Source organism: Peromyscus maniculatus, chromosome 1 (genome assembly GCF_049852395.1).
Source record: "Peromyscus maniculatus bairdii isolate BWxNUB_F1_BW_parent chromosome 1, HU_Pman_BW_mat_3.1, whole genome shotgun sequence".
NCBI classification, from domain to species: domain Eukaryota; kingdom Metazoa; phylum Chordata; class Mammalia; order Rodentia; family Cricetidae; genus Peromyscus; species Peromyscus maniculatus.
The window spans coordinates 212571675-212585090 of NC_134852.1; the positions used below are offsets into that span (position 1 = coordinate 212571675).

A 13416-nucleotide genomic window follows, 5' to 3' on the forward strand; every position below is an offset into this window, starting at 1 on the left:
ATTTATTTACCTATTTATTGAAAGGAGGACTGCAGTCACATCCAAAGAAATACTTTGGAGGTGAGTGGTATGGGGGTAGGGGGCACACAACCGGCATTACTAATGAAATTTGGTTGGAAATTGCTGTAATCCATTTTCTGATGGACCCAAAATACATAAGACAGAGATAAAAACATTCTTTAATAATAATGTAATTCTGATGAGACAGAATATAGAAAATTACACACTTGGTAAAATCATCAGCTAGAGGCAATCAGCGGTGCGCAATGGAGGTCACCTTCCACATGCCCTCCCTCCGCTTTCACAAATAACCACCTGAAATGTAAGGCTCGGGCTGACTCTTCCATCAGACTCCAGCAGAACTGTGCTCTCCATGCTGTGTGTGCAACACCAGGTCACTCTCGGCAGTGTGCCACACGCCTAGACAGTGGGAAAGACTAGTCTAACAGTCTACCCCAAGGACTACTTCTCCCAGGCCAAATGGGCACAAATGCTGAGAACACACAAACACATACATACTCACAAACACATACAAACACACACTCTCACAAACACATACAAACACACACACTCACACACACATACAAACACACATACTCACACAAACACACACTCAAACACAAACACCTCACACACACAAACATACACACACACACACACACACACACACACACACACACACACACACACACCAACAGTCTGCTTTCATAGTCAGAAATGGGCTTTCTATGCAGGCAGATGCTTACAGAATTTCCAGGGTTTGGGACCTTACACCTCCTTCTCAGAGCAGCAGAGAATTAGAAATGAAGCCGATGAGAAGCTGCACCTTAGAAAACCGAGTTGGAATGCAGAAGCCCAGGCACAAGCCCCTGGCTTTCACGGGCTCACCTTCGTGGCCAAGGCTTCAGCGCTCTCTCGACACGTCTTCTCTATCTCAAGATGGTTCTGCATAAAATTCACTTCCTCTATAACCATGTGAGAGACTAGGAATGAAGAGAGAAAAGAGGCTAAGCATTCAAGGATTAGTCAACTATTCCAGAAGCCCACGCACTGCCCCATGACCAAGAATGTTTCAATTCTTCCTACAGCTAGACCTTTGGCCATGACTAAAAGTTCCTCAGAAGCCGCCTTTGATTAAATTTCATCTAATGTATGAATGTAGAAAGAAAAACACACCAAGTATGAACCTTCTCAACTATTACATATGTAATATTTTAAAAGTCTTTGTCTCTCTCTGGTGTGTGTGTGTGTGTGTGTGTGTGTGTGTGTGTGTGTGTGTGTGTGTGTGTGTGTGCGTGTGCCTGTACACCTGCATGTGGAAGCCACTGGTCAACCTTGGGATTCATTCCTCAAAAGTTATCCACCTTGTTTTCAGAAAGCAGGGACTCCCATTGGCCTGGGGCTTGTTGATTCAGCTAAGTTCTCTGACTAGTGAATGCAGGGGACCCACTTGTCTCTGGCTCCTCAGCACTGAGATTACAAGTACATCTCACCACACCTGGCTTTTTGTGTGGTGCTGGGGGTCAAACCTGGGTCCTCATACTTGCCCAGCAAGCATGTTACCAACTGAGCTGGCTCTCCTGTACCTAAAGTGTCTGTTTCTTATGTTGTTGTTTCCATGGCAATAGACGTATACTCAAGTAAACAAAAGAAGCTTCCCTCCATAAATAAAAAGTGACACTATGGTAGCTTTGGATTAGCGGGACATAATTTGTGGATCTAATATGAAAAATGAGCTTAGAAGAAATAAAGGGGAAATAAATCTTAAGTTGATCTTGTGGCTGCTTAATAACATGGATGGCTGACTAAGTGTTGTAATATTTATCTTTAATAATGACAAGCTAGTCTTGTTATTTCTTCAACTCCAGGTCAGGAAAGTGCACCACCAAGACTTACAGGCCATGCGATGAGAAAACAGGGGATCATAAACTGTTTATTGCAAAATCAAATATCATTAGGAGAAAAAGAAAAATCAAATTTCACTTGGTATTTTACCAACACTTGGAAAATCTTTTAATCTTTAGAATTTTTTTTGGTAGCTGCTTTATGTAAATTCAGATTTAAAGACATGTTAATTCAGACCTGGAATGATATTTTGAAGATTAAACAAGAAACGAAAATGTGAATTTTCCCACCCACATTTCTAGTCAGAAGAAAAAAAAATCTCAGAATCTCGACCTTAACTCTCCATATGCAGACTGACTTCCATTTGTTTGGCATGAAGGGAAAAAAATAAAGGACACCCAAATGTGAAACCCAACAAAGTTAGCAGAAAGCACTGAGCTCGTATGACACAAAGACAGATTACTTTTGCTTCATTTAAGCTTAATTAACCTGCAATTATGATTAAACTCAGGGGGAAAATTTTTTCTTTCTAAATTAAATACAAAAAAAATGTATTACTTCCTAAGTCTGTCCAAAGTTCTTATTATGTTAATATTCAAATTCATAAAGCAGAACTAAATGGCCAGAAACATCTCTAACCTTGACATTTTTTCAGGGGTAATAATCTGTTGCAAATGCGGGCCAACCAAAAACCACTTAACTAATTAGTAGTTGCAGTCACCGAGAAAAACATGAATCAACACTGTTATTACAAGTGGCACATTTGAGTGGCATCTAATTATGACTTGATGAGCGCGATACTTGCATTATCAACGTTACTACCGCATCCCATCAGGGCCTAAAAGCTGCTGATGGCATTGACTTCGAGAAACTCCCACTCAATGGTACTGCAGCACCCAACAATCGGCTTGGCAGGGCCCCCCTCACTAAATGACACGTTAAGCGTAATTACTGGTAGACATTGTAAATAAACAGGATTGGAAGTGAAAATTGTACCAAGTGCATAAGACACAATCTGACACATTGGAAGTGGCAGCCTTAATTGAGAGTTTCTTTGACTGCTCAAGATCATTTCAACTGCATTTCTCAGAGGACAGTGATTATAACTGTGGAGACAGACGGCATAATGGTGTCAGCATTGCTGACGGAGCAGTGAATTAAATTGTATCTGCTGTGGAGTGAAAGCTGTGATGAGAGGTACAGAGGCCTTAGTGGTCTTATCATTATAACACAATGGTCATGTTGTCATCAACCTTTCTGGCTCCAATTGAAAAGAAATGATTGTGTGTTGAAGCTCCCCCCCCACCCCCCTTGTCCTCTTCTATCTCCTGTCCTGAATAGAACCAATTTTCAGAGAGCTATGAAATCACGCAATAGGTCCTAAAATGCAGCTGCTTGGCATACAAACGGGTCCCCATTAAACTGGAATCACACACAATATGTGTTTATACCAGAGAAACAAATAGAAGCTGAACACGGGCCAAGTTTATTCACACACACAAAGCCCATGTAGCTCTTCATCAATGTAATTGCCTTTTATATTGTAGTTTAAATAATAGGCTCTATTATTTCCTTAAAATCCTAATATTCCTGGCATTTTATCACTATGTTTACAAGGTAGGTTCTTCAAAAATGTGAAGGAAAGAGAAAAGAAACCTATACAATTTTTACAACATCAAATATTACTTTGAATTTTTTAGCCTTAACTACTTGACATCTTCTGCCACAATCTGGTATTTCTACTCTCATAACAAAAACATAAACACTCTGCATTTTTCATAGGAATCTGACTTTTTATTCAATAACATTCTTGCTCGTGAAAGTAAGGAAAAAAATCATTCTGCAGTTGAGAGGCTTAGGCCTAGCAAAAAATAATAAGGAAGAGCAGCCCTTATTTTCTGAACATTTTGTAAAAAGCTGTCCTGTGGTTTAACACTCTGTCTGGTGGGGGAGGGGTAGCTTTCCCCTGGGAAGGGAAACAGCAGAACATTTTAAACTGTGCTGTATTTTTAGTTTCAGAAACCCACCCAACGCCAAAACTGACAGCATGGAGACCTGCGTGACAACTCCCTGGGTTCAGAAGAATATACAACAAGGGCCACTTACATCTGTTAAAAGTCAAGTCACACGAGAGAAAACAAAACTAATTCCGAGGTATGAATTTACTTGTCCTTTGTTTTAATTTTGCTGTATTTACAGTGCACTGTGGAGTTCCGAGGACAACTTGCTAAAGTCGGTCCTCTCCTTCTACCATCCAGGTCCCGGGGACTGAACTCAGGTCATTGGGCTTGGAGGCAAGCACCTTTATCCACTGAGCAATCTGGCCCGGCCTTATTTGTCTTTTCAAAGAATCCAGGTTTTAAAAAAACCTTTAGCTATTAATTTAATAATTAGGACTTTTCTCATATCTATGACTGGTCACTTTACCTATGATATTTCATTTTTGTATGATACAATGTTTAACAAAGAAAAAACAGGCCAGCAGGGCACAGTGATAGACACCTTCAACTCCAGCACTCAGGAGGCAGATGCAGGCAGATCTCTGAGTTTGAGGCCAGCTTGGTCTACACAGTAAGTTCCAGGCTAGCCAGGACTACATAGTGAAAACCTGTCTCAGAAAGGAAAAAGAAAAAGAGATAGGAAAGGAGCCCTAAGACTGTTGTTATGCTTTTGAAACAAACAAAAATTTACAATAAAATATTCATTGTCAGTCAATTGTATAGCAATACAAAGACTAACATTAGCTTCATTGTAATGTCCTCAGTCAGGCCAGCATGTTCACAACAAGGACTTGAGTTGATACCTGCTGGACTGTGGCTACAGGAGGGACTCATAGTACTATCTTCTAATTTTTCTATCATTTTGAAAATTTTCATAATAAGAAAAACCTTTAAGGGATGGGGATGTAGCTCTATGGATAGAGATTGCCTAGCATCCAGGAAGCCCTGGATCCCATCTCTAGCATCTAGCACTGGGAAAGCTGGTACATGACTGTAATCCTGTTTCTCATGAGGTGGAGGCAGAAAGATCAGAAGTTCAAGGTCATTTTCAGCTACAAGGAGTTCAAGGCCAGACTGAGATACATGAGACCTCATCTCAAAAATAAAATGAAATTCAATAAAAGTAAGGCTTCAGGAACTCACATGTATAAGTATATTGACTGTTATTTCTACCAGTCTGAGTGAATTAAAAAGTTTCTCTCCTCAAAATACTGTACTCTTATATACAGGCAGCAGAGAACACATCACATTTAGGGTTTGGGGGTTCACTTAATAAATTTTTGTCTTCCACAAAATATGCCCTTTATTAAAACAGGATTTTGTTACTTTTTATAAAGCCCTATAATTTGCTCTGTAGACCAGACAGGTCTTGCTCCTGGCCATCCTCTTGTCTCTGCTTGTGAGTGATGGGATTATAGGCATGTGCCACCACACCCAGCTGCAAAGCATAGATTTGGGTTCGCGTATGTCTGGTTCTCTTGGACTTAGAACAACATGACCTACAAAGTCGGTCCTTTAGTTTGAAAAGTGCTGAAGACGGACACTGGGTCAGCTACAGAACTGCTTATCATTTACTGAGACTGCCTGTGTCTAGCCTTGTCCTAAGATGTGTGTTCCTATGAATTCTCAGAAACATTCCTACAAAGTAGATGTTATCCTGACATTTTATCTGAGAACACTGGGACCAAGAGAGGTAAAGCAACACTTTTCAAATGCAGCTCTGACTGATAGAGCCCAGCTAAACCCATTCTGGGACACTCCTGTGTTCCATGGTCCTTTTAAAACATGCTCCAGTTGAGGCTGTCAACTCGAATGATCTTGTTAACTGAGCGAGTCCTTTCCACACTCCATCTTCCACAATAGGGCAGCACACAGGTGCACTGAAGCGCAGGCCCTGAACACAGCAAACTCTCTTCTTCAATACCAGATTATTTAAAAAGATTCCTGCTGTTGTTGCTATCGGCACTGGGGTTTTTGTTGTTTCTGATGTTGTTCCATTTTGTTTTGCTTTTAGATAGGGTCCCAAACTCACTATGTAGCCAAAGATGAACTTAATCTTCTAATGCAGCTGCTTCTACCTTCAAAATGCTGAGATTATAGATCTGCACACCACATCTGATTCATATGGCTCTAGGTATCAAACCCACGGTCTTGTACATACAAGCCAAGAATTCTAAACATAACCCAGGGTCTACCACCAGAGTCTCATGCACATGAAGGAACTTTACTACAGGAACATGGCTTCCCTCTTTGTGTGGAGAAACTCAGAGACAGGCTAAGGGAGAGCTGGCAGAGGGCCAAGAATGGCATGGAGCTATGGCCAGAGTTGCATTACTCTAGGAAAGGAAAGCCAAGCCAAGCTGAGCAAGGCCTGAGCCTCACTCGGCAGATCTTCCCACATTTTGAGAGGTAGACCCTGTGAGTAAGCAGGATGGAGATTCCAGAGCAGCCAAGCAAATCCCTAGAGCCATGGGAGCTCCACATTCTCAAGGTTAACAACAGTACTTCACCTGGCAGCCCGCTGGCTTCAGAGGCTCGATGGCCATGGTCGCGGCAGCAAGCAGTGTGTATTGAGAATTTAATGTTCCCAGCTCACAGGGGTGAGTGAACTCTTTCCTTTTTACTTTTTCTTTTTGTTTTATTTTTGAGATAGGGTTTTTCTGTGTAGCCCTGGTTGTTCTGGAACCCACTCTGTAGACCCAGGCTGGCCTCAAACTCACAGAGATCCATCCACCTGCCGCTGCCTCCCTAGTGCTGGGATTAGAGACGTGGGCCACCATCGCCCGGGGTGAGCTCTTTTATGCATATTTTCTCACTTTATTCTCAAACAGCATAAACGCAAAGCAATTCACCCCAAATTTACTAATGCAGAAACTTGTTCAAGGATACTTGGGCTCATGCCCAGTAGAGCTCACACTGAAGAAATCAGCAATGTTCTCTTTCAAATCTCAAATTCTACCCTCTGTTCAAACCATGAACTATTTAGCTCAAATTCAGGTTTTTGTTGTTGTTTTGTTTGTTTGTTTGTTTGGGGTTTGTTTTGTTTTTCGAGACAGGGTTTCTCTGTGTAGTTTTGGTTCCTATCCTGCATCTTGCTCTGTAGACCAGGCTGGCCTCGATGCCTGGCTCTGCCTCCCAAGTGCTGGGATTAAAGGCGTGCACCACCACCGCCCGGTTCAAATTCAGTTGTTTTTTTTTTTTCTTTTCTCAAACCTGTTTTTATTTTTTTGGTTTTTTGTTTGTTTGTTTGTTTTAAGATTTATTTATTTATTGTGTATACAGTGTTCTGTCTGCATGTGTGCCTGCAGGCCAGAAGAAGGCGCCAGATCTCATTGTAGATGGTTGTGAGCCACCATGTGGTTGCTGGGAATTGAACTCAGGACTTCTGGAAGAGCAGCCAGTGCTCTTAACCTCTGAGCCATCTCTCCAGCCCTCAAATTCAGTTTTTAAAGAAATAAAAATTTCTTTTGTTTTGAGGTAGGTTCTTGAAATAGGATGGATTCAAACTCAACCAAATATTCAAGGATGACCTTGAACTCCTGGTCCTTCTGCCTTCCAAAATACCGGATTACAGGCATACACCACCATGCCTAGTTTTCATGTGGCACTAGAGAGCCAAACCTATAACTTCGTGCATTCTAGGTAAGCACTCTACCAACTGAGGTGCATCCCTAACCCTCAGAAATAAAACTTTATTATTTTTAAGACTGAATAAAGAATTCACATTTGGTTGGGTGGTGGAGGTGCATGCCTTGAATTCCAGTACTCGGGAGGCAGGGGCAGGAGGATCTCTGTGAGTTTAAGGCTAGCCTGATCTACAAAGTGAGTTCTGGGACAGCCAAGGATGTTACACAGAGAAACCCTGTCACAAAAAAACTGAAGGGACAAAAAAAAAAAAAAAAAAAAAAATTCACATTTGGGGCCAGCAGGACGGCTCAGTGGGTAAAGGAAACTTACCACCAATCATGATGACCTGAGTTTGATCTCTAGAACCCCCATGGTAGACAGAACAGACACCCACATGTTGTCCTCTGACCTCCACATGTGTTCACACACTCACAATTAGTGTACAAAAGTATTCTTTAAAGAATTCACATTCTGACTTCCTGCCATTCGGACTTTAACCAGGCTTAAAAAAGGTAAAAATTAAACACATCTAACAATAGCGACTATTGTGTTAGCATTTCAATGAATCCTTTCAGGTCCTAATCTGAGTTGCTCATAGAACGATCAGCGTATTTAGAGGAAAAGCCACTTTTGAAGGGGCATGGTAGGTGAAAGCAATATGGGAAAGTTGTTTTCATTCCTGCTGAATACAGGAAGCAAATCCCCACCGCCTACCTGTATCGAAACACACGGTGGTAAACAACCGTAGGAAACCTGAACCAGGCCACGGCACACAGAACACCACTCCACTGTCAATAATTCAAGCACACTAACCAGCCACAATACCCATGGGCTTGCTCTTTCCAAGTGTATTCATTTGGATGCCATCAGCCCTACCTAGAGATGAGAAGTTCGATGTAACTGCCACCGTCCATCCACAGGCCAGCGGTATTTCTGTCATAGTCCTTGTGTTCCAGACAGTAACACCTACAAGATTACCCTGTGGTGGTCTCTGCTGTAGTCAGATGATGAAATAAACTGGCTGGTGAAGTTTCACTACTGCATTTTACAGTTGTTTCATTTTTCAGAATGGTAACATGTCTTGCTGAGTGCTCTGCCAGCCCATGCTGCCTGACTCCAGAGCCTTGCAGAATGATCTAGAAAGGTCCAGCTTGCAAGGCAGAGGATTATTTTCTTGCAATGTCTGGTTCTTTGCCCATGACATATTCCCATATGACACTTTTGGATCTGATCAGCTATGTTCTGACTTAGGGGATAAATAACAGATTTATGTCACATAAAAAAATAACAGTAAAAAATCTGGAAGAAAATTACTGTTGCTTTTCTGAGGACATAACTCAGTAGGAGTGATTTTAAACACTCCAACTCTGGAAAAAAATGGTAACTGCTCTTTGCTCTTTCCTTAACCATTCACTGAAGTCTAAGTGATGTGTAAGTAGTTCATATAATTAATATACACAGATTGATGAATGGGGGATAGGTATTCCCTCTGAAACCACTGCCACCATGGAGGCCATGGACATACTCATAGCTTCCTGAAGTCTCTTCCTGTAGACTGACTGACTGACTGAAGTGCTGGGACTGAAACCAGGGCCTCCTCACACGTGCTAGGCGGGGCTGTGCTACCCACCTGCATCTCCATCCTCTCCTGTTAGAGTACATTTATAAATATGCAATAAGTGTTGGTAGCTATATGCCCAAATCTGCATAAATCCCTGACACAGTTCCTTTTCCTTGAACTAACCTACTAACCTAAGAAACAAATCAGACTTTATAAAGACATGAGCATCTGTCAGGAAGTATTGATAGTACTTTAAAAAATAGAGGGGTTGGGGATTTAGCTCAGTGGTAGAGCACTTGCCTAGCAAGCACAAGGCCTTGGGTTCAGTCCTCAGCTCCAGAAAAAAAGAAAGAAAAAAAAACAAAAACCAGAAACTATCAGCAGGGCAGTGATAGCGCATGCCTTCAGTCCTAGCACTCAGGAGGTAGAGGCAAGCAGATGAGTCAGCCTGGTCTACAAAGCAAGTTCCAGAAAAGCCAGAACTGTTACAGAGAAACTGTCTTGAAACCCCACCTCCCAAAATAGAAACAATGATGAGAGAACAAAGTTATAGCATCATATTACTATATAGATGATGTATTATATATAATCCAAATAATGTGTGTAAAGATGAGCTGCCCAAAAATGTGCAGGGTCCAGCAATAACAAATCACAACATATTCACATAGTACACCACAGTATAATGAAAATTAATTACAGCTATGATATCAATATAACTATATGACAAATGAGACCTTAAGCACCAAAAAGTCCTTCATATAGTTGCATTATACACATTATTTCATGATCCATATGGTATAAACAAAAATATAAGACCATGAAATGACAGGCTGCATACACATCTGTGGCAGGGGTTGGCCTTCGAAGACAGGGAAGGGTAGGATACTATGTTATAGTTTATATACGTGTGTGTGTGTGTGTGTGTGTGTGTGTGTGTGTGTGTGTACACTATATACTATAGACTAAAAAAATAATTAGAACTGGTCTATATTTCTACTGACACACAAAGATATTTACTGAAAGAAGAAAGCTATAAAATGGAATCTAAAATATGCACTTTTCTATCGAAACACGTATTTCATAAAGGAAAGGCCACATAGATAGAACATAGAATATTAACTTTGCCTTTTCTCAAGGAGTCGAGGTAACAAATGAACTTTGTTTTCCTTTGATTTTTCCCATAGTGAACTTTTCTTACCACAAGGTTACATTTTTATAAGACACTTATAGGATATTAATGCTTATTCCATTACTTTCAAAATCACAGTGATGCTAGGACTTTTTTTTTTCAATTGGGATGGTTTTTTCTTGCTAAGACGATCATACGCCTTCAATCAGCTTGGTCTCAGTGTGCTCACACAATCCCAAAGCCAAGTGATTAATACTCCACTAGAAGTGCTTACATACTTTTCTGAAATTCTTCCAGTTTTTTAACAGCTTCATCTCGCTCTTGCCTAATCTTGTCACACTGGAATGAAAGAGAAAAAGAAGCGTTAAATTCATATGATAAAATTTAACTGTAACAAGGTGAGAAGCAACAAACACACACACAGCGGCACTTTTTTCTCTTTTCCCAGACACAGCATCTTTGGGGGGTTGGAGAAATGGCTCAGTAGCTTCGAGTGCATACTGCTCTCGCAGAAGACCCCGGTTCAGTTCCCAGCACCCATGCCAGGCAGATCACAAGTGACTATTTCCAGCTCCAGGAGGACCTGGTGGCCTCTCCTGGCCTCCCAGGGCATTGTACTAGGATGCACAGCACTCACTTAGACACACACAGATGCATAATTAAAAATAAAATTAATGTAAAAAGTCTTTCCACAGCCCCAGCACACCCAGTGTTGGTACTGCTCACCTAGCTAGAGATGCTTACCGTTACCCAGCTGAGTTTCTAGGACTTTCTAAGATAAGCCGTCATTCACTGCTGGTTATCTCCTTGGTTACAGACCAATTGACTATCCTTGAGTTAAAATGAACTCTTCCTTTAAGAAAATACATATGGCCTGTTCCACAAAAAAACCACTAAGCTCTCAAGCTGTCTCAGGGGTAGGGAGATGGCTTAGTGTTAGATAAGAGTGCTGGGTAGGCAAGGTTGAGGATCTGAGTTCAAATTCTCAGCATCCATGTAAGCTGGATGTGGGGGATGGAGACAAAGAGACTGCAGGAGACCTGGAGGAGAGTGACAGAGCATGACACCTGATCCTCTCCCCCTCCTCTGTGTGAGTATGTGGGCACCCGCACACTCACATGCTCAAAACATACACCCTTACACACACATCTCTGTCTGTAGGACACACCCATGAAGGGGACACCACACATGTAACAGGTGCACAGGCCCTATGTCCCCATAAATGAGTCAGGCTGGACTAAAGATTGTTTTCATCAGAAGGTATGCTGTTTAAGGTTTCCTGTGGGAATCCCTCTGTAAAAACACAAACAACCTGTCTCTCCAAGTTCCTAGCTCCAGTTTAACAGATAAACTACACTTATCATTGTGGTTTCTTATGTATTCAAAGTTCTCTTCAGAGCACGGGATTCTCACACCTGAATGAGCAACAACAGACTGTACAACCAGGAACCGTGACACTACCGGCCCGCTGCTTCTGGAATGCTCCTCTTACTTTCTGTAACTGGCTCCTGTTTACTTTGGACCTCCCCCAAACTCCCACCAGGCTGCCCATCCCACTCCAACAATGCACAACAGAAGACACAAATAGAATCCAAATTTCTGATGAGACCAGAAGACTCCAGTCTGGTCACCTAGGGCAGCACAGCTGGCGTTTATTTCCTCACTGATTCTCCATTTCACCAGCTATCATTTCTGCAATACAAGGTCCCCTGAAGAAGATTCTTCACCCTGAGGTGGTGCTCCAGGGTGCTGCTATAACTTCAAGGCATTTGAGTCTCCCACATGCCTCTCAAAATTCCATTTACAGGAATTAAAGGTGTATGCAGTGCCCACTTTTCACTGAAACTTGATGAGGATGTAAACGTGGATGGGGCTCAGCACTTGACCTCATCAGACTGGAGAAGGCCTTCGCACACCAACCACCAACAGGGCTCCCGTTTCCTGTTCAGAAATATTGTGTGGCCTTCATAGGCAGGCCCGGTCCAGCAGTCCCCAGGGAAGACTTGATGCCAGTACTCACTGCTCTTAGGTAGACACTTGGGTTAATAACAGACCTCAGGCCAAGGTGCAGGGAAACGGTTCTATAGAGTCTTACACATACTAAGCTCTAGTTGCTGACAGACACAAGCTGTCTCCCAACCCCAGCTGCGCTCTCTCGGGGTCTTCGTGATACTTTGCTTTCTATTTTCTGCAACCACATTATGATAGAACTGGCAGCCTCTGAATTTACCATCTGCTATGCTGAAAGGCTGTAAGGGTGGGAGGGGTTACACACGCAGCAAATGCAGCTTACTGATTCCACGCCAGAACTAATGGAAATGCGAAGGGTGCACTCGTCTACCAAGCAAGACTGCAAACATCCATTTACAGCATCATCTCAGGAGAAGGCGGAGACACCCTGCAACCTTTCTTCTAGTCTACCAACACAGAGGCATTACAGTGAACACAGGCTCTGCAGCAGGGTTGCATCTTTGTGCCACAGAGACAACCGACCCATCCATCCTACCCTCTCCTCCACCCTGCTCATGCAGCTGTCCCATCTGTAAAGACCGTCTCTTTTTGTGTTGAGAATTGCTCATGAAAACTTCGTAATAGCAACAGATGTTCTTTGGACGACATCACTTTATCAGGAAGCTCAACAATTCTCTGTAGCTCAAGGCTGGAGCTGAACCCAGCAGCCTGAGTGCTGGCTGCTCCAAGCAAACCAAATAATGTTACAGTGAGTCTGCAGAGGCCGTTCTGACTCTTTAGAATGCGGTCGATTGACTGGACGTTGGTTTTGGTGGTTTTGAAAACCCTTTGTAGGAGAAGCCCAGGCTACTTTCCAGATCTCATTGTTAAAGCTCATCTCGGCCTGTGAAAGCTCACCTGGCGTGTGAAACCACATCAGGATCTGAGAACACTTGTCGGCTGGGCTGCTGCGGAATGTCCTTCCAGCATGAACTGGTATCTTCCCTGCTTGCTCTCCATCTACCTATCAGCCAACACTGTCGACATAAATGTCTCTTTATCTAGGTTCAGTAGAAGCTCTGGACTGATGTAGACAAGATTTATAGTTGGCTGTGTGTGTGATTTATGTAATTAAAACCTCAACATTCCAAATTGTGTCTGATTTCCACTAATATCATCTGGGCACACACATGCACCAGAACCGTCAACTAGTAGAAAGGACAGTTTGGAACCCATACACCACCTCAATGCACCTTCGGGATAGAAGACAACAGACGAGTAGGCAAACACCTTCCAGCTGACTG

At 42.4% G+C, this 13416-nt stretch overlaps 1 protein-coding gene across 2 annotated transcripts in view; it reads right to left on the minus strand.

The window, feature by feature from the left end:
• Positions 1 to 13416, minus strand: part of Shtn1 (shootin 1) — a 107114-nt gene that overhangs the window by 72092 nt on the left and 21606 nt on the right. For both annotated transcript variants that reach the window (XM_015997190.3, XM_006978456.4), the window contains exons 3-4: positions 10441 to 10501; positions 889 to 983 (exon numbers count right to left, since the gene is read on the minus strand). In XM_015997190.3, the coding sequence (XP_015852676.1) occupies positions 889 to 983; positions 10441 to 10501 (156 nt within the window). The remainder of the gene's footprint in view (positions 1 to 888; positions 984 to 10440; positions 10502 to 13416) is intronic.